Source organism: Malania oleifera, chromosome 5 (genome assembly GCF_029873635.1).
Source record: "Malania oleifera isolate guangnan ecotype guangnan chromosome 5, ASM2987363v1, whole genome shotgun sequence".
Lineage (NCBI taxonomy): Eukaryota > Viridiplantae > Streptophyta > Magnoliopsida > Santalales > Ximeniaceae > Malania > Malania oleifera.
In genome coordinates, this window is record NC_080421.1 from 62,994,730 (window position 1) to 63,017,400 (window position 22,671).

Sequence of the window (22,671 nt, forward strand, 5' to 3'; positions counted from 1 at the left end):
CATTTTTGTTCATGTTGGATGGTTGAAGAGATCTGATTGTTTTATAGACGTTTCAATGTGCAGAAAGCCAACTTCCTGGGCTTAGATATTTTCAGAGAGTGGAAAATGAACAAAAGTTAGAATGAAAGAACGTTTGTTTTTCTCATCCATTTTCATGAAAAAAGTAATGTATTTGTAGTTTTGTCCTTGATTTTACAGAAACAGAAGCAGTATGGTACAGTATGCTATAGTTTCCTTTTCTTTGTCCAATTTTTCTCTGGTTTTAGTCCTTAATAAGAAATTAAGTTCCAAAATAGTGCGTTGTTTGTCGAACTGCAGGTGCTTGGACTCTATACTTCATGCTGAACACAAAGGCCTTCTTGAAGAAATGAGAATTGATTATTCCATTACTCATTCTTTTGAAGAAGATGGAACAATTGATCAAGGCTCAACTGGTTTAGAAAGAAAATTTGTAATTGACTGGAAGGAGTCTAACTCAACTAGGGATGACGCAGCTGGAACCAGAAGCATGGAGAGATATGGGGAGGAGAAGACAGAAGTTGATCAACTTACACCTTTTAGTTATGGTATAGATTTGAGATCTCTATTTGGATCAGCCAAAAATCCGAAGAAAAATTCTGGTGGGGATTCCAGGTTTGCTTAAAATATGACAGCTTTATTTATTATTAGAAGATTACTTTTCTTTTTCGTATTTTTATATTCTTGTGATAAATATTAGTTGTAGTTGAAGTAGGTAAATTGGAAAGTTGGATCAGGTTCGTGGGAATTGTTAAGGACTAGCGTGTCAGTAATGCATTAACTCATTTTTGTACATTGAGTTTATTATAGTTAATATTTGATCAAAATGAATGATCTAACTTGAAGATAGGTCTCTCCCTTTATTTATAATATAAATTAAATGCATTCTAATGACAACAATACCCTTATTAACTCTCACTAATTAACATACTAACACACTCAATCATAATAATACTAAAAGACATATATAACCTTTAATACTCCCCCTCAAGATGGAGCATAAATGTCATAAGCTCCTAGCTTGTTACAAATGAATTTATCACAAGAACCACCCAATGCTTTGGTAAACAAATCAACAAGTTGCATGTCCGTCTTCACATAAGCGGTTGTAATGAGCTTCTGCACAAGTTTCTCCCGAACAAAGTGGCTATCAACTTCAATGTGCGTTGTCCGCTCATGAAAGATTGGGTTGGAGGCAATATGAAGAGTAGCTTGATTATCACACATCAACTTCGTAGGCTGAGAATGTGAAAAACCCAATTCTTCCAACATGTTCTTCAACTAGACAAGTTCATAGGTAGTGTGAGCCATAGCTCTATATTTTGATTCAACACTTGACCTTGCCAGCATAGTTTGTTTCTTACTTTTCCAAGAAATCAAATTACCACCAACGAAGATATAGTGCCCGGTGGTAGATCTCCGATCGGAAGGCGAGCCCAATTTGCATTTGTATATCCCTGGATATGTGTGACCCTAATCATGATATAAAAGACCTCTCCCAGGGGCACCTTTGAGATATCTTAAGATGTGAATTATTGTGTCACAATGACTTGGCCTTGGAGAATCTAGAAATTGACTCACAACACTTGTTGCAAAAGATATATCCGGCTGAGTAATTGTGAGATAATTCAACTTTTCAACAAGTCTCCGGTATTGTCTAGAATTAGCTAGCAAATCACCTATATTCGACACTAACCTGCTGTTAGGATCCGTGGGCTGTATCAACCGGTTTATATCCAAACAAGCCACTTTCTTCCAAAAGATCAAGAACATACTTCCTCTATGACACAACAGTTTTGATACGAGATCTAGATATTTCTATACCCAAGAGGTATTTAAACGGTCCCAAATCTTTGATCTGAAACTTATTCAAGACTCTAAATACCTTTATCATCATTACTCGTAATAACAATATCATCCACATAAACAACAAGAAGAATCCTACCCAATGAAGTATGACGACAAAACACAGAATGATCCAAGCACCATCGAAGACCAAACTCATGTACTACAACATTGAAACGCCCAAACCATGCTCTGGGAGATTGTTTTAAACCATATAAAGCCTTCTTGAGCCGACACACTAAGCCTAACTCCCTCTGAGGTGGTTGCTCCATATAAACCTCCTCAAGGTCACCATGCAAGAAGGCATTTTCACATCTAGCTGATGCAAAGGCCAGTGACAAATGGCAGCCAAGGGGATGAATAGACGTGCAAATGTAAATTTGGCAACCGGAGAAAAATTGTTAAAATAATCCAGATCATACACTTGAGTGTATCCTTTAGCAACAAGACGAGCCTTTAGACGAGCCACAGAACCTTTGGGGTTGACTTTCATAGTGTAAACCCAGGGACAACCAACCATAGACTTGTTAGGAGGAAGAGGTGCCAAGTCCCAAGTACCATTGTCATGTAAAGTATCTATCTCTTCAACCATAGCATCCCTCCACCTTGAATGGGCTAAGACTTACGAAACATATTTAGGAAGGGTAGTAGATGATAGAGTAGTAACAAAACAATAATAGGAGGGTGATAAGGAGTAATAAGAAACATAGTTGGAAATGGGGTGTTGAGTACATGTGTGTGTACCTTTCTGAACATCAATAGGAGGATCAACATCATAGGAAGTATGATCATCAGATGAGGAAATCAAAGGCGTGGTAGTAGAAGATAGAGGGGACTCTCTTCCTTGGAGCTGCCGTCGTGAATACACCTACAAATTAGGATGATCAAAGCAATGAGAAGGATTCAAACTACATGGGGACTTAGATGGCTGGTTGGGCATGGACAACAACATAGAATCTAGAAGATTAGGCAAAGGAAGAGACTTATTGAGCTCAGAAGTGCTCATTGACTGGGTGTAGTAGGGTGTAGACTCAAAGAAGGTAACATCGGCAGAAACAAAGAAGCGATGCAGCATAGGACCATAACAATGATATCCCTTTTGAGTGTATGAGTAGCCCAGAAAGACACATTTCATAGCACGAGGATCCAACTTATCCACCCAAGAGTTAGTTGATGAATAAAGGACACACACCCAAATGTACGAGGAGAAAGAGAAAATAAAGGTGAATTAGGAAAGAGAATGGGGTAGGGAATTTTACCACTAAGAGCAGAGGATGACATTCTGTTGATCAGATGACAAGCAGTAAGTACAACATCATTCCAAAACACTTTTGGTAGATGCATTTGATAAAGAAAAGTGCAGGTGGTTTCAAGAAGATGTCTATCTTTTCGCTCTACAACCCCATTTTTTTGAGGAGTGTGGGTACAAGATGATTGATGAACAATAATACCACACTGAGTCATATAAGTAGTGAATTATGCACTGAAAAACTACTTAGCATTAGCACTTCAAAGTATTCGAACTGGAAAACCAAATTGAGTCTTTATTTTAGAACAAAAGGGACAAAATACATGAAATAACTCTGAACGATCATTTATAAAATATAACCAAGTCATTCTTGAATAATCATCCACAAAGGTTACAAAGTACCGAAAACCCAACTTGTACATGACCCTACTAGGACCCCAGACATCTGAATGAACTAATATAAAAGGACTTGCTGCCTGTTTATTGACCCGAGAAGCAAAAGAAATATGATGATGCTTTCCTAGCTAACAAGACTCACAATCCATACTAGACACAGAACTCAAACTAGGAACAAGATATTTTAACTTTTCCAATGAAGGATGACCCAAGCGACATTGAATTTGGTAAGGTGTGGTAGCAGTAGTGCAAGCGCTGGAAGTAGACAGCGGCTCAAAGTGATAGAGTCCACTAGCTTCATGCCTTCTGCCAATCGTCTTTCTCGTCTTCAAATCCTGAATAACCACAGAGTCAGGGAAGAATGTCACTGAACAATTCACGGATTTAATGACTTTGCTAACGGACATAAGATTGAAAGGAAATTTAGGAATATATAAAACTGAAGGAACAAAAATAGAAGAAGTGAGATTTACAACCCCAATTCCCTTGACTGCAGTAGTGGATCCATCAACAAGAGTAACACAAGGTAAATTTGCAGGATATGGAAGAGTGGGGTAAAAGCTAGGTATACCTATGTTATTACTGTGGCAGCGGAGTCTATGATCCCAAGGACTAGGACGAGAAGTAGATGATAGGCATATTGTATGATTACGTCTTTGGGCAAGAGATTCAATGGGAAGAGAAGCTTGTTGTGGCGCTTGATACTGTTGGAACTTGGAATAATCTTTCTTTGACATAGAGACAGTAGGTTGCCCCCCTCTCGACCCAAAGGTGAGGAGTTGGTGGTGGCTGCATTGGCTGCCCCCAAAGGTTTGAAGTCAATGTTGGCTCCATTGGAAACACATGAATGTTTGCCATGAAGATCCCAACACGGCTCAATAGTATAATTATTCCATCCACAAAAGGTGCACTTGCGAGGATTGCCTCTGCCTCGTCTGTCTCTGCCACTACGACTACTCAAAACATTGCGATAACTTTTGTGGTTGTTTGGTAGAGAACTAGAATCACTCTGTGCAGCAAAGGCTGTCGTCTTTGAGCCTGATGTAAGAGTAGGAGAATGCGTGCTGAAGGAAGCACGAAGGACACGAGAATAAACATCAGCAAATGATGGCAGCTCGACACTTCTGAGTATCTGGGACTGAACTGCCTCAAACTCAGGTCTCAAGCCTGCTAGAACACAAAGAACTGTCATCTGCTCCCTCTGCTTCTGCATCTCACGAACGTTGGCAGTTATAGGTTGCACAACGTTATGCTCCTCATGAATTGGTTTCATCTCTCCAGAATAATCTGCAATTGCCTCTATCCTTGTTGTAACTGAAAGTACTCTTGGGATAAATCACACTTATGTGTAATGTTACTGGAGTATAGAAGTTTGACATAAACCCAAATCTCCTTGCACGTATCTAGATGCATACACATCCGTGCAATCTGTGGCTCCATCGAAATCCATAAAAGGGAAACGATTAAGGAATCTTCCTGAATCCACATGTCTTTTCTCTTCTCATAAGAAGAATTAGATTGCAGCAACTGGTCAGATTTCCCTAATCCTGCTAAATAAATCCAAATAACTTTAGACCATTGAGCATAGTTATTTACATCCAACTTTTGAGTCGTTATTTGCGGCAGCGATGTAGGAAACAAATTTTTCAGATTCATAGATTCCATCCCAGCACTCACAAATGAGCAATCACACCAAAAACAAGAAGAACACTCAAAACTAATTAAAACAATCGCAAACTATGTGAAGTACCGACACATCGACGGACGAGGTGAACAAATCACCAATGGATATAGAGCTGCCACAGCACTCACAAATCAGAAACCACACCAAAAACATGAAGAACAATCAATAATTGGAACAAGCACAGACCATGTGAAGCACCGACGCAACCACGGACAAGGTGAACTACTCACTGACGGATACAACACCGCCACAGCATTACTAATGAACATACGAATGCTGCCACGGCTCCAAAAAACTCACAAGATTTCACAAACCTTGAATAGAAATTCACGGAGTATTTGTTCCAACTCTTCTTTCTCGCTATATTCCACTATTTGGAAGGCTAAGGCTCCCCCTAAAATAAAGGCCTTCACTTAGCTGGTTGTGCTTAATAAGACAAATACCAATAACGTGTTGCAAATTAGGAGAGCTATGAAGGCTCTCTCTCTCTCTCTCTCTCTCTCTCTCGCGATGTATGTGTGCTTTGTTACAAGAGCTCCGAGACAACTTCTCACCTTCTTTTGCATTGTGAATTTGCTGGAGTATTTGGAATATGCTTTTTGGCGTTATGGGAGAAAATCTGGGTTTGTCCTTCCCCTGTGGAAGACATTTTAGAAATATCCTTTGCATGCTTTGGTAGAAGAAAGGATAGGGCAACTTTATGGAAGTGTGGCTTTTTCTCATTGTTATGGGGTTTATGGATGGAACGTAAGACTCAGATATTTTTTGGGAAAAAATTAAGTCAGATGTTGGTTTGGGAAAAAATAAAATATTTGGCCTCTCTGTGGTGTGTTAGATATGGATTTTTTAAAGAGGCAAGTTTTCAGGAGCTGCAAAGAGATTGGAGGAATACATTGACTGGATGGTTTTTTCTTGGGCATTTATTTTTTGTGTTTTTTTGTTTAGTCTTGGATAGTTTCGGTCTGTCTAGGGAGATTTCTCATTCTTCCTCTCGTAAATTCTCTTTCTATTAATGAAATCTTCTTTTTTTATATGAAAAAAATGTCTTTACAAAATCCTGCCTAAGATTCAGTCTAAAAAGCTATGAGAGGTCGTAGGGAGCTCTGCTACTTCGGAGGATTTTGCCTTCATTAAGGGTGGACAAATTTAGACGCCATTTGGGGTGCCACTGAGGTGGTTGAGATGTTGTGCGCAGGGGGTGGGTTCTTAAACTACATTTTGAATGGTGAACCTAGAGAGTGGTTTAAGGCTTCTTGGGGGTTGAGAACTTTTTTGTTTTTTGTTTTTTTTTGTTTTTTTTTTTGTTTTTTTTCTGTTTAGTGGTTTATGTGTTGAGGAGGTTGATTAGTCGTGCTGAAGGCCTTGATGTGAATGGCCTTATGGTTGGTAGTGCGGCAATTTTAGTGCCCCATGTTCAGTTAGATTGTTGATGGTACCATGCTTTTTCCCAAAGAAAGCACTGTGAAATTGTGAAAGATTTTAACTTCACTCAAATATTCAAGAAAATTTCAGGACTAAAGATCAACATGTTCAAAAGTGGGCTGGCTTGTATTAACATCGGGAGAGATGAGTAAGAGGGGGTATGATGTTTCTGCTGGTTACATAATTTTCCTTTGATATATTTGAGTCTTCCTTTTGGAGGCAATCCTTATTCTTGCACTTTTTGAGATCCGTGGTAGAGAGAATGTGCATAAGGTTAAAGGGGTGGAAGAGAGCTTTTTATTCTCAGGGGCTTTCATTGCTCTTATCAGTGCATTTCTAATGTTCCTATTTCCCTTTTTGAAGTTCCTCAGAGTGTGGTAGTTGTTTTGGAGAGGCTTATGAGATATTTTTGTGGTCTGGTACTGGTGACAAGTAGAGGATTATCTTGCTAGTATGGACATGATTAGGAGACTCATGTTTGAAGTGGGTTTTGGCCTTGATAATGTTGTGCCTAAAAGCATTTCCTTAGCCAGGAAATGTTTATGGAGGTTCCCATTGGAGGATGATTCCTTATGGCACAAGGTTATTGGAAGCAGTGTGGTTTGCATTAGAATGGTTAGGATAATTGAGGAACTTGTAATGCCTCTCATGCGAACCCTTGGAAGTTTATTTCACTGGTTACTCGTTTATTCTATCATCTTTCCTTGTCCATAGTTGGAAATGGCAATCTCAATTGGTTTTGGGAGGATATTTGGGTGGGTAAAATCATGGTATTAAATTTTGATTCCTACTAAAATTTTGAGGTTTCAAAAATATGGAAATTTTTGATGAATTTTCAATGTTGATGTCAATTTCAATTTTGATTTTAAAAAATGATGGAAATTATTAGTAGAGGAAGGAGCTATTTTATGAAACTTTAAAAACTATTTTTAGACATAATAATGCAAGATTTAGAACTACAATAAGATATATAAAATACATCCACGATAGGTATGTGTTGTGTTAGATGCAATAACTGTAATATAATAATCATATTACATATTCAATTAATAAAAAGGAATATATAAATCAATTAAATATTATCTATTATAAAAATCTAGGTAATTTAGATTCAAATGGTCAAATAAAATGTTGTAGCTAATATCTAAGTTTGATTTTTCATATAATTTCAAAATTTTGAAAGCTATAATTCATAACCTTCTTGTAAATGATGTTTAGTTTCAATAAAGAAAAAGAAGATAAACAGAGAGAGAAATTTTACCTTGAGTTTTGAATCTCAAATTTGAATTTATGGGTTAAATTTCTAGAAAATTCGTATGATTCATGGAAATTTCAATGGAAATTTTGTCAAATAAAAAATCGACCACCATTTTGGTTTCGAAGGTGGGGAGAAGCAGAATTAAATGGAAGTTTTGAAAATTTCGTGGAAATTTATGACCGTGCATGAAATTTGGTAGGACTCATTGTTTCCTTGTCTTTTTGGACTATCTTTTGTTCATAATGCCTTCATTAATTCCTTTAATCTTTTTTTTTTTTTTTGTGAAAGGGGGAGGGAGGCTCCTTAAAATTTAATTTCGCCAAGAATTTGAATGAAATTGAAATTGATGAGCTTATTATTTTGTTGAGATCTTTGGATTCTTATGTTATTCAAGAGAGGGATGATTTGAGGATTTGGATTGGGAATGCTTCATGTTTTTATAAATAAAAATCATTTTTCTCTCATTTTGTTAAAGTCTCTAAGACCCATTCTTTCCCTTTGAGTAATGTTATTTGGAAGGTGAGGCTCCTTTTAACATCAGGGCTTTCAAGTGGATTCGGCTTGTTTAATAGGATTAATACTAATGACTTGTTGCATGTAAGAAGGCCCTATAAAGCTGTCATTTTTATATATGCATTATGTGTTGAGAGTCTAGTGGAATGAGTTAGCATCTTTTTCTCCATTTTTAGGTGGCTAAGTAGCTTTGGGATAATCTTTTCTCTATTTTTGATGAGGTGATGGTATTGCTTTTTTGTTAGTGTAGTTTTGCGATGGAGTAAGAAAAGGATGGTTTATGGAAGTGCGCTGTTTTTGTATTTTTTCCCCTTCTTTCTATGGACTCCGTGGCTCAAAAAGGAATGCTAGAATTTTTAATGACAAACATACTACTTCCCATTTATTATGGGATAGAGCCATTTTCCTTGCTTCCTTTTGGGCACACCTTTGATGTTTTTTTGGGGAATTTGTTGTTTGATCTTTAGGGGGATTGGAGAGGGATTGTTTTTTCTTGGTTGTTTTAGGAGGATGTCTTTCCTTGGTTATTTGTAACTCTCTCTCATTTCCATTAATTATATTTTTTTATTAGAAAAACAAATCTGTGGGCAATCAGCATCAATGCAGAGGCTCATATACTTGACATTCTCATCAATGGCTTGCTGTTTTCTCTGTTCCCCAATCACACATGCAAATCCTAATTGCCATTACAGTATCCCGCTTACCTCATTCAAGGGATCTTTCTACTCATTCACACCAAAGCTTCTCTCTTATATTTTCTCATTGCAGACAGTTTAGCCACCCCTTCAAATCCTTCCCACTTCAAACCATCCTTCCATTATCCCTACATCATCTTAGTCCTTAGTGTGTTCTTAGTTTCACTTTGAGCCTTTCTTGTTTTTGGTGCTTTCTGGGGTCTTTCATTGGATGATTTGCAGCATGATTAGTGCTACTATGATATACCTTTTATTTTCTTTGTTTTATTTTGGTGTTTTTTTTTTGAAAAGGGGGGGGGGGGGGGGGGGGGATGCATTGTCCTCCATTTTGTAATTTTCTTCTGTCTCATAACAAGTCTTCTTTTTCTATGAAGAAAGTTCCTTCTAGAAACTCCACATTCGTTGGTGGAAGGAAACAGGTTAAGAAATGTTTGGTTACAAGATAACACGTTTCTTTTGGGATTGGAGTGTACTTTTGCTGTTAGGAGGGCTATGGGAGATAAATTTCTTGGCTAAATTATTGGCTATTAATTTTTCATTTAAATGGAATTTTGTTCCCTTGAACCTGTTTTGCAGTAGCCTTAACCCGTTTCTTTTTCTTCTATTCATTGAAGTTTTTTTAGTGAAGGTCTTTGTCCTTCTGTCTTTTGGGATTGGGGTGTACTTTTGCTGTTAGGAGGGCTATGGGAGATAAATTTCTTGGCTAAATTATTGGCTATTAATTTTTCATTTAAATGGAATTTTGTTCCCTTGAACCTGTTTTGCAGTAACCTTAACCCGTTTCTTTTTCTTCTATTCATTGAAGTTTTTTTGGTGAAGGTCTTTGTCCTTCTGTCTTTATATTCAAGAGCGAGGTTTTTTTTTTTTTTTTTTTCACTAAAAAAGAAAAAAGAAGTTTTATATGGTCTTGCAATTCTTGATTGTGAAAAAAAAAGGTGGCCAATTTTAACTCTTATGCAAAATTGTTTACAGAGTTGCTGTTTCCACTCGTTTCCAGCGGGCTTTCTTGCAACTGCTCCATAATGCTCAATTTGAAGAACTATCAGCTAGTGATTTAATGTTGACATCTGCGTTAAACACTGATTATCTCTTGACTTTGCCAATATATGTTGACTGGAAGAGAGCTTCTGAGTCCAATGCAATAATATTCAGGTGAAATTTTCTTTTAGTTTAGGCATGCTTGTGCTGCTTTCATCTTTTCTATTTTTCACACCATTTTTTCTAAAAACTATCATGATGTTCAATTTGTAGCATGATAAGAAAAGATGTTCCAGATATAATTAACATGTTTTGCTCATTGTATGCATTAAGACCTGATAGATATTGGATTTGCTTGGATGATAGCTAGAGTCCCACAATGAAAGAGATAAGAGAACTAGTGTTCTTCTAACTCGTATACATGGGTTGGTACATAAGTGCCATAACCTGATGGCTGAGGCCTTTAGATTGAAGCTAAGGTCCTGCTCTTCCATGTGTTGCTTATGTATGATAGCTCCTAGGCATTTACAATTTTGATTAGTGCTAACAACTGGTATCAAGCTCATTGTTGCCCAGAGGTCTTGGCTTAAATTCTCAATGTGAGTATTTTATCCCTATTCATATATCATTCTGCGACTGGGTCTCATATGAAGGGTGTGGATCACACATGAGGTGATGTGTTAACAAGATTAATGTTGTTGCCAAATGCCCACAACCTAGTAGAAACTTTTTAGTTTGGTGGTGACTCTCTTTTTGATAGCAAAAGAAGAATATCAATTATAGATGAAGAATGTACAACAAGGAGAATATGATATCTCCTTGACAGTCTGGAAAAATCCAGACAAAAACAAAGAAAAAACCGGAAAACTTAAAGGACCAACAGAACCAGTACAAACTAACAATCCAACACATCATGCCAGTTGCGCTGAATATAAGAAAAGCTCACCCCCTTAAAATTTCCCTGACCCACTCACCAAATAGAAGCCAAATAATGTATCTTTTCCTAAACCTGAGAATGTGACGACTTCTCTGAAAAATACGCACATTGTTCTCCATCCATAGCTCCAAAATACTGCAAAGAATGCACATTTCCAGAGCGCTGCCCTTTCCTTTCTCTTGTCAAAACCAACAAAAGAAACTGCTAAAATGTCCTCCACTGCTTCTGAACTCACCCAACATTCGCCTAGATAACCAAATAACATATTCGATACCCTCCAAGCATAATCACAATGTATAAAAAGATGTGATGCAGATTCTGAACAATTAAAATAAAAAACACAGACATTTGAGAGAGAACCTTCAAAGGTCTCTGGACTTGCAGCAAGGTATTGGTATTAATTCTATCAAGCAAAACCAGCCAAACAAAAGCCTTAATTTTAGAGTGACTTTGGCTTTCCAAATGGATTTATAAAGAGGAAAATAGGAATTAGATCTAGTCATAAAATCATAAAAAATTTTGCAAGAATAGACCCATGACTTATCCAAAGACCAAGATGATTATCCTTCTCCAAAGAAAATCGACAGTTATTCAGCAAGACAAGGAAAGAGGATAGCTCTACCAACTCCCTATCATTCAGTGACCTGCCGAAATGAAAATCCCAAGAACATAGAGGACCATCTGGATCAACAACAACGTAGGAAAATGAACCGTCCTGCCTTGTGCTCAAGCAAAAGAGGCAAGGAAAAGAGGTGGACAAAACTGCATTTCCCATTTAAGGATCTTTCCAAAAGTGGATATTACTACCGCTTCCCACCAGGAATTTGTATGGGGAATGAAAAGGGGGTAAATATGAGAGACAGGTTTCCACGGACTCTTTGAAGAACATCTAAATCTTTAATTAGTATCTATTCTCATCTAATCCATACTTACTTTTTACAACTTTATGCCACAATGAGGAATTCTCTAGTGAAAACCGCCAAAGCCATTTAGCCAGAAGGGCTGTGTTTCTAATACCAAATTTCAATACCCAAACCACCCTCCATTTGGACCTACCCACCACCTCCCAACTTACTAAGTGATCCCTAAAGCCCCCTACCCCCAATCACAAGAAATTCCTCATTGTCTTCTCAATCTAGCTATCAACCCCCACCAGAATCTTAAAGATAGAAAGAAAGTATGAAGGGATACAAGAAAGACGAGCCTGGATGAGAGTAATTCTACCACCGAGAGAAGAAAGAGGTTTTCACCTGTCTAGTCTCTTTGAAACCCTTTCCACAATAGGATCCCAAAAATACACAGATCTAGAGTTACCTCCAAAGGAATCCCTAGGTAGGACAGCAGCCAATCCATAGCACTAAACCCACCTTGCAGACAACTCCCTAACACTCTTGTTAGGCATATTGATAGCTGTGATACCATTCTTCTCCATATTAATTTTTAAGCCCAGAAACCTTCTCGAAAACATGGGGAAGTCCCAGACTATTAGGGTCTATGATCCTCTAAAAAAAAGATAGTATCATCAGCAAACTGGAGGTGCAGGACCCTGACCCCCCTCCCTCCCCACCACCGACCCTTTCACTAAACTTCTTTCTACAGCCCTATCCACCATCCTACTCAAAATATCAGCCGTTAAAACAAATAAAAATGGGGAAAGAGGGTCACCTTGCTTAATACCTCTCGTGGCCTTAACCCAAGATTTAGGCTCACCATTCACTAAAATCGAGTAGCTCACATTATGCAAACAACCTCTAATCCAATGCCACCATCTCTCACCAAACCCTTTCTCATAAATATCTCATCTAGGAAATTCCAATGCACTATCATATGTTTTCTCAAAATCCAACTTAAAAATGAGTCCATTCTTCTTCCTTCTCCGAATGTCCTCAACAACTGCATTGACAACCAAAATGGCATCCACAATTTGCCTACCCCCCCCCACAAAAGCATTTTAAGCCTTAGAGACTATCAAGCACTACACTCAACTTGTTAGCTAAAAATTTAGTGATGATTTTATAAACACTAGAAACTAAGCTAATTGGTCTTTAATCCGCCATCTTGGTGGATTTACTTTTCTTCAGTACCAAAGTTATGAAAAAATGGAATTGATACACTTGCTTAGTCAAGTGGTGAATTAAGACTTAAGAGAACATTATTATGGAGTCTTATTCAATTCAGCTGAACTATGCCTTGGCTCAAATCGGGGTTGGCACTTGGATGCCAAATTGATTTTTATTTATTTATAAATTGGTGAAAATATTAAAAACTTAAAATTTTCTTTATAGATGTAAAGTCATCCAAGAAATATCATTCATGGTTCTTGAATCTATATGGACCCTAATTATTTGAGTAAGCAAGAGAGAATAAGGACCTTCTATGATACTCAATCCTAGGATGAAAGGAAGAATTTTTGTTCTTTTGTAATTAAAGTGCTAGAGTCATGAAATATATTTAAAAACAGGAAGTACTTGTATTTTCTGCAGTTGGGTGTTCTAAAGGAACATGCCATTGATCCAAAGAAACACCATGAGAGGAAAATGAAGACACTATGCAAGAGGAACTTGAACTTACACCTCTTCCATTCAAGTAAAGTTCATTCTTAACAAGAAACATTTTTCTTCATTTAGATATCCTAGACAACACAATTAGAAGGTTCAAAGGTAAGTGAACAATAGAGAAATTTTATGAAGGGATTCATAGATAACAAATTCAATGGAAACAGAGGCACATTCAATGCAGATGAAAGAGGAATAGAGAGAAAAGAATGAATATCTCCAAATCTGTGAATGGGAATAATGGAACCATTAGCAAGAGAGATTTTCAAATATTGTGGACTAGTTTTCATTGACTGAAGCAAATAAGGCCTACTTGTTATGTGGGATGAGACACAAGTGCCTATACTCCAAGGATTGGAGGATGAAGTGGCTCGAAGCCCATGCTCTACTTGAATGGGTCATAATAGTATTGGACATACATGAAGACTTAGCTATGAGCTATTGGATGCATATGTGTTATGGGAAGAACACTTCACGCCTTGTGAAGGGCCATGCAATACTAGCTAAAGCACTTATTGCTTAACTAGTCAGCCGAAAGATATTGCGGTTTGCTATAAGAATACATTCACAATAGTCGTATGCAAAGTAAATGGAAGCAATAAGCAATTCATGTAAGCAAATGACAATCACATAGTAAGCAATGAAGTAATGCAATTCATTAACATCACTTTCATAGGTGTATAGTGTGGGAGGAAAGTGGGGTAAACACATTTACAAATGCTTATGAGTTTTACAATGATTGATGAATGCTCAATGTCCCCTAAAGAGATTTATATGCTATTTTAGCTTTGACTCTAGGAAACATCAAACTGACCGAGGAGTCATACTCCCATTTTACACAATGGCACAAACATACTTGAAGAATAAAACCTATATTACTATTTACTTGATAGTAATACATCCCATGCATGCGAGGCAAGTGGCCATAAGCGAGCATACTGCCTTGAACAAGCTTTGCTGGGGAAATTCTCCCTTATGCAGTTGACATCCTTGTAGACTTTGACGCTAGCACTCAAATTTGTCCACAAATGGCTTCATGACTTCTGCTGACAAGCTTGACATCCGACTGATTTCCTCATCTCCAAGGCCTTTCCATTTCACTAAGAACTTGTGTTGCTTCTTCTTTTTGATGATGTGAACTCTTTGTTTGCAAGGATGACTTCAACTTCCATTTTTTTAGGTTGTGCTATCTTTAATGATGCTCTGGTTGATTGACTTTCACTTGGATCTTTAGTGTCGATGTTGAGTGGCTTGAGGTTGCTGACGTGAAACACAGGATACACCTTCATCGAAGACGGAGGATCAACCTTGTAAGAGGCCATCCTGACTTTAGCCAAAATGAGGACCGGTCTTTCATATTTGCGAAGTAGTCTCCTATCTTGACCTCATAGTGAATTGAGCTGTTATGGATGGAGCTTAACAAGCACCGAGTCACCTACGCTGAACTGCAACAATATTCTCTGCTTGTCGGCCCACTTCTTAATCGACTTGGAAGCTTTCTCAAGGTAAGTTTAGGTGATCTCTGGGTTATGTCTCCATCCTTTGGTGTATATGTATGCTCCCAGACTCTTTTCTCTTATGAATTGTTTATTGTGAGGTAACAACAATTGTTGGCTTGTTACAAATTCATAAGGACTTTTGTGGGTTGTTGAGCTCCCTTGGGCTTTGAAATAGAGCTGAGCCACAGAGTTGGTGGACCAAACTCTTCAAAATGATGCAAGTACTCCTTTAGTAGCCTGTAGAATCTCTCCGTCTGTCCATTTGCCTGCAGGTGGTAGCTTGAAGAGATGTCGAGCTGTGAATTGAGGATTTTGAAAAGTATTGTCTAGAAGTTGCTCGTGGATCTCGAGTGTCGAGTTACTAACAATGTCTTGGGGAACACCCCAAATACTTCACAATATGTTTGAAAACAATTGTGTTGTCTCCTTTGCTGAACAAAACTTAGGTGCGGCTATAAAAGTATTGTTCTTTGAAAATCTACCTATAACCATGGGCATAGGCCTAGCATCTCCAACTCTAGATAGATTGGCGATGAAGTCAAGTTAGACACTCCCACTTTCTCATTGATACTTGAAAAGGCTCCAACAACCCTGCAATCTTCTTCCGCTTCACTTTATCTTGCTGCCAAGTGAGGCGGGTATGCTCGACCACCTGATCATGCAAGTATGGCAAATAGTACTTCTACTTCAACAATTCCAAAGTGCGATGCCATCTTGGATGGCTCGCCCACATGTTTGAGAAATTCACTTAGTTTGTTAAAAGTCAGGGGTATACTTAAGGGCAAGGTGATCATATGATGTTTATAAGACATTCACAGGATGGGAAGATAGCGATATTGATTGTGTATGTAGACGATGTAATTCTCACTAGAGATGACGTACTTGAGATGAACCGATTGAAGACTTCCCTCTCATCAACATTTGAGATCAAGGACTTAGGATCTCTGAGGTATTTCCTTGGAATGGAGGTTGCTCGGTCGAAGAAAGGGATTGTTGTCTCCCAACGGAAGTATTTCCTTGACCTCCTTAAGGAGACTAAGATGAGCGGTTGTAGGTCAGTAGACACTCCCATAGATCCCAATCAAAAACTCGGAGATGACAAAGAAGGTGATCCAGTGATTACAACTCGATATCAAAAGTTGGTGGGAAGTTAATTTACTTATCACATACACAGCCCGATATTGCTTTTGCTGCGAGTTTGGTAAGCCCGTTTATGCGTTCACCCTACGAGAAACATCTTGAAGCAGTTTATCGGATTCTCAAATACTTGAAAAGTACACTAGGCAAGGGTTTAATTATCCAAAAGACCACACAACAGAACATAGAGGCATACATTGATGCAGATTGGGTAGACTTAGTTATTGACAGGAGATTTACGTTAGGATACTGTACTTATGTCTGGGGAAATATGGTCACATGGCGAAGCAAGAAACGGAATGTGGTTGCAAGGAGCAGTGCCGAGGCAGAATATAGGGCTATGGCTAATGGAGTTTGTGAGATGCTATGGCTAAAGAGAATTCTTCAAGAGCTGTGGATGCCAATGAACATGCCATTGAAGTTGTATTGTGACAACAAAGCTGCCATAAGTATTGCTCAAAATCCATTACAACATGACCGCACGAAGCATGTAGAGATTGAAAGACACTTCATAAAAGAGAAGATTGATAGTGGAGCTGTTTGCATGCCTTTTGTTCCTACTACTCAACAAATAGCCGATATCTTCACCAAAGGACTTTTCAGACCTTGTTTTGCGCTTTTTGTGAGCAAGTTGGGCATGATAGATAGCTACGCTCCAACTTGAGCGGGGGTGTCGGATTTCTAGGGAATAAATTTGAAAATTATATTTTTTAAAATCTGAAATTACTATTTCAGTTTCTAGTAGTTTCAGTTTCCTGTTTTCTAGCCTAGAGATCTGCTGATTTGATTTCCTGATTTTGTGGTGATTTGATTTGCTGATTTTGTGGCCTTCCTAATTTGGTGGCCTTCCTCTACTATCTATCTTGTAATCATGTCTCTTGAAATTCAATAAGAATGGTTATTCTTTTCTAAAAAATCCTTCACGATCTGTGAGGTACAAGTTTAGCCTTCTCTCTCAATGCATCTACTACTTGGTTTATTTGCCTCACCTTGTGCCAAAGTTAGAAATCAAACTCCATTAGCAATTTTGGCTCACAGGCTTGCTTGGGGGATGAATTTGGCTGTGCAAGGAAGGGACTGACAATTGAGTAATCAATTTTCACCATGAACTTTGTCCCAAGTAGGTAATGCATGTGAAGGCAATGTATGATGCATTTTCCTGTACTCAAAGGGTTTCATAATGTCTGGAAGAGCCTCAAATTGCATCATGACATTCTTTAAGTTAGCCCTTGTCTAGTTCTACCTATGACTTCTTTAGTAGTTCTATCGATGAGGCAATTCTCCTCAAGTAGCCCTCCACGAACTTACGATAGTTGTACTTGTTGGTGAGTCCAAGAAAAAATGCAGCTCATTTGCTGCCTTTGAGATCTTCAAGTCTTGTATAGCTCTCACCTTTTTCATATTCATTTGGATACAACCTCACTCAATCACATGACCAAGGAATTTGATGTTCCTCTGAGTGGAAGAGCACTTCTCTTTCTTCACATAAAGGATGCTATCCATTTTCTTGTCGAACACCTCTTGTAGATGATCTCATGTTCCTCCAGTGTAGAACTATAGACAACAATTTCATCAAGGTATACCGCGACAAACTTGTTGAGGTAGTCTTGAAATACCTAGTTCATCAATTTTCAGATGTCGTTGACGCATTTGTCAACTTGAAAGGCATCACTAAGAAATCATATGCTTGTACAGTCTTTAACTCATCAACATCTACTATCCTTACTTGATAGTAACTTGACTGCAAGTCAAGCTTGGTGAAGTACTTGGCATGATTTAGCTAATCCAAATAATTAGCAATTAGTGGAATGGGATACTTGTTGCGCAAAATCACCTTGTTGAGTGCACGGTAATCCACACACATTCGCATGCTCCCATCATGTTTCTTTTGAAACTACTGGTGCTTCAAATGGTGCTTTGGAAGGAATTATATAGCCCACTTTCAATAAATCATCAAGTTGCTTCCTCAAATTTACTAATTCCGGAGGCACTGTCTGGTTTGACCCTTTAGTAAGAGGCTTCACTTTTGGTTACAAATTGATCTCATGCTCGACACTTTGCCATGGAGGCAAGTTGTGAGGTAGCTTTTTTGGCATTGCAACTTATATTTATTGAACATAGCTTGGATTGGATGGTAGTAGGCACCTACTTTTGGCCTACCTCTTCAATCACCACCAATATGACAAGATATGTTTGTTCACCCATTCTTAAGCCCTTTATTGAGCTGTATGGGTGATAGGAATTTCTTATAGCCCCCTTTCTTCGCAATGACTTGCACCATGCAAGGGTGGTCTCCCATTAGAAAAAGGGAACTAGTAAACGAAATACCACCTCAGTGACGGACACCTTGAGTTGATAGAACTCTAGTTAGAGGCTTAGTGAAAGGTTTGCGAGTGGGGAGGGAGGAGGTAATGGTTTCAAATCTTCAGTTTGCTGATGATACTATCTTCTTCTTAGGGGATTAGGTCTTCTTTTTTGAATATTTTTGGGTTTCTCCATATATTCAAGAGGGTTTTGGGACTTAAGATTAATTTGGGGAAGAGCCGTATCACTACTATTAATATGTCGGTGGAGCACGTTACGGAGTTATCCTCGGAGGTAGGGTGCAATGCTTTTGATTGCCCGCTATCTTATTTATAAGTTCTTATGGGGGGTAATCCTAGATCTGCTAGTTTTTGGGATTTGGTTGTCGAAAGAGTGCACTTATTAGATGGTTGGAAGGGTGCTCTCTTTTCTTTAGGAGGTAGGATTACTCTCATTCAAGCTTGTGTTTCTAATATCCTGCTGTATTTTATTTCTATCTTCAAGATTCTTGCAGGGTGTTAGGGACCATTTGGTGAGGTGGGAGGTGGTTTGTAGGTCTAAATGGGAAGGCGACTTGGGTCTTAGTAATTTGATGTCTAAAAACACGATTCTCTTGGCCAAATGGCTTTGGCGGTTCCCTATTGAGGTTTCTTCCCTGTGGCATAAAATTATAATAAGCAAGTTTGGACTTGATTGGGATGGGTGGAATACTAATTTGGTCTTAGGTTTTCTTTGGAAAGCCCTTGGAAAGTCATCTTTCAGATTTATTCCTTCTTCATTCTCCATACTAAATTTTTATTGGCTAGGGGTTGCAATATTCACTTTTATTGTGGAGCCAGGTGGTCTTATACCTTCTTGGTATTTTCACTTCAGGAGACCCTTGAATGATAGGGAGGTGGAGGAATTATCCTCCTTTTTAGTCTCGTTGAATAATTCTTGAGTCTCTTTTGGGAGCTGATAGCCACTCTTGGTCTTTGGATCCCTTGGGGTTTTATTCCTGCAAATCCTTTTGGGAGTCCTTGACTGGCTTTGGTTTCTCATTTTCCCCCTTTAATCGAAGCTTTTCTATGGGTGGTTGTGCTTAGTTGGATCAACACCAAAAACTTGTTACATATTAGGAGACCGTTAAAAGCTCTCTCTTCTGATGTATGTGTGCTTTGTTTCAATTGCTTTGGAACTGCTCCACATCTTTTCTTGCATTGTGACTACGCCCGGAGGATTTGGAACAAGCTATTTTATTATTTTGGGGAATGTTGGGCTTATCCAGAGACAGTGGAGGAGTTTTTGGCAATTCATTTTGTCAGTTTTGGCAGGAAAAAAGGAAGGTAAGAGTTGTGGAATTGTGCCCTATTTGCTTTATTTTGGGTTCAGTGGATGGAATGAAACGTGCATATTTTCTCAGGGAAGAAGAAGTCTTTTTTGTTGGTTTGGGAGAAGATTCACTATTTGGCCTCTTTTAATTGTGGGTAATGGGAATTTCAAGGGGATGTGCTTTCGGATATTCAGCGTGATTGGCTTTCCTTGTTGAATTGATGGCGCATGCTGATTATTTTGGGTCATTTCTAGTGTTTTTTTTTTTTTTGGCTTTCCATTTTTACTTTTTCTGAGGTAACTCAAGACTTTTGAAAGGAGGTGTTGTATTCTCCCATTTGTACATTCATATTCTGTCAATGAACTTCTTTTGATATCATTTTTTTTCCAAAAAATGAGCTGTAACCATAACAGCACAATAAGCATTGATTGTAAACAGTCAGTGTGACTCAAGTACTGTGGATTGCAGTTTGCTTTGATACCATGTTATCAACCTGAAAGATGTAATGTCATTATCAAGAAAAATATGAGAATGAGGGTTATATTTAGAAAGAAGAAGAAAGGGAGATGATGAAAAATGGGGTTTGGCCAGCCAAGAGAATCACTATTTTTGACTAGGTGATGTCACACATAGAAATACAATTCAAGCACACACATGCACATATAAACTGATGACAAAAGCAATGTACCCAAGCTGTTGCCACTCTAACTAGTTGTTCATACCTATCCTAGATTATATAATTATTAGATATACAACATCAACTTTAGCAAACTCGCACATATCCTTGTGCATCTGGTCTGTTTGTCAAGGAGATTATATTTTGCGCATAATGTGCTTTATGCTTGGGATGTAGCCTGAGAGGGTATCCTATTGAAAATCTACAAAAATAAGGAAAGATTTTGATTAGTTTTGTTTTTTTTTTTTTTTGGTAGACAAAGAATTGTATTAGAAGTGAGAAGAACGTACACCAGAAAAAGAAAAAAGGTAAAAGAAAAAGGAGAGAAAAAATGGAGAGAATAAGAAATCCTCTATACATTAACAGAAACTAGTTGCAAAAATCACAATGTAAGCTGAAAAACTCAATGAAGCAGAATACACCAATCCCGCTGCAAGTCTTCCAAAGAAACATGACAAGAAAAGCCATTTGCTAACACCCAAAACAAGATAAACTGCTCTACCCCAAAGAAAATTTGTAGTAGTAGCCACGCCTTTAAAGATTCTAGCATTCCTCTCCAACCAAATACACCAAATAATGGCCACAACAGTGCATCGTCACAGGGCTTTCTTAGCCTTTCCTTTGCCAAAACCCCCTAAATATAATAGTACAAAAGAGTTCTTGTGGAGGGGCAAACCCAGTTTTCACCAAATATACCAAATAATTTATTCCAAATAGGCAAAGTGAAAAGGCAGTGAAGAAACGGAAACAAGAAAGTTTCTCGACTCCCTAAACAAAGGGCACAAACTTCATGACAGGGCGTTATTAGGCGTTCTCTTAAGAAGCAAATCATTGGTGTTGAGTCTTTCAAGCATCACAGTCCAAAGAAAACCTTTAATGTTTGAGGGAGCTCTAGCTTCCCAAATCAAAGAATACTATGCAAAAGGATCTGCAGTAGAGTCATGAGTCAACTAGGAAAAAAATGAACAGTCAAGCAAACTGGTCAAGGGAGCCAACTTATGAGTCAAGCAAACTGGTCAAGAGAGCCTACTTATTAACTACCTCTCATTAAGATTTCTCCCAAAATGGAAGTTCCAAGAATGTCCATCCGGTTGCAGTGAAGGAAAGCAGAAATAGGGGTGTCGTGAAGATTACATAACTGAAAAAGATGAGGAAATGTAATAGCTTAAGGCATCTTCGTCACCCAAAGGTTCTCCCAAAAACAAATTCGCTCTCCATTTTTACCACCTGTTTTGTACTAGACTGAATAGACTGCAAAATTACCTTATGCCAAAGGGAATTAAGTTCTATAAGAAATCACCATAGCCATTTTTAGACCACAAAAATGTTTTTGGACATCAAATTACAAAGACCCAAACCTACTTCCTTTTTAGATCTACACACAGACTCCCAATCTACAGGATGATCTACACAACCCTCTCTCCGACTCAACCACATGGCTCACCAACCAACCTAGATTTTAATTCTTTTTAATCATACCAAATATCAAAGCCATAAATATTGTTTCCCGCCGTGAGTTCCCATATGACATATGCGCTCTTGGGTCGGCTAGGCCATTATTCGCTAGGTCTTTGAGTGCCCGTTGTACCATGCAGTTGTGACACTAGGCTGATCTAGACTCAACTTTTCAGATCTGGCACTTGCGCCCAGAAGTCCATTAATTTCTCAAGCCTCTGTGCCAATCTCATAGGGATTTGAAAAAAGATAAGAGATGGAGAACAGGAAAAGCGTGGATGAGGGTATTACGGCCCCCTAAAGTCAAGAATGCTCCTTTCCACCCATACAGTCTCCTAGTTACTGACACAAAAACAGGGTCCTAGAAATCGGCATTGGGATTACCACCTAGGGGATACCTAAATGGGTAATATATGAAGTCAAAATGGCACAATTAGCTACCCTAAAAAAGGAGATCCACATTAATACCGAGACCCACCAAACCACTCTTAGAGAAATTAATTTTCAGCCTGGACGCTTTCTCTAACGCATGTATGATAATCAGCTAATTAGAGAAGCAGCCTGTGTTTTCTGAAAGGAAGAGAATGGTATCATCTGTGAATTGAATATGCAATTTGTAACAGTCCTCATAGACCTTGAAGCACAAACAACTTACAATTAAAGTACAGAAAATAATCATGTGTGACTCTTCCTCTTGGTTATGGCTCTCTCTCTCTCTCTCTCTCTCCCTCTCTTAAT

The 22,671-nt window shown here is 38.3% G+C and overlaps 1 protein-coding gene across 1 annotated transcript in view; it reads left to right on the forward strand.

Annotated features, from left to right (window-relative positions):
- Positions 1–22,671, forward strand: part of LOC131155747 (uncharacterized) — a 136,370-nt gene that overhangs the window by 18,136 nt on the left and 95,563 nt on the right. Inside the window, exons 2-3 of the mRNA XM_058109127.1 lie at positions 319–633; positions 10,053–10,232. Of these exons, the coding sequence (XP_057965110.1) occupies positions 319–633; positions 10,053–10,232 (495 nt within the window). The remainder of the gene's footprint in view (positions 1–318; positions 634–10,052; positions 10,233–22,671) is intronic.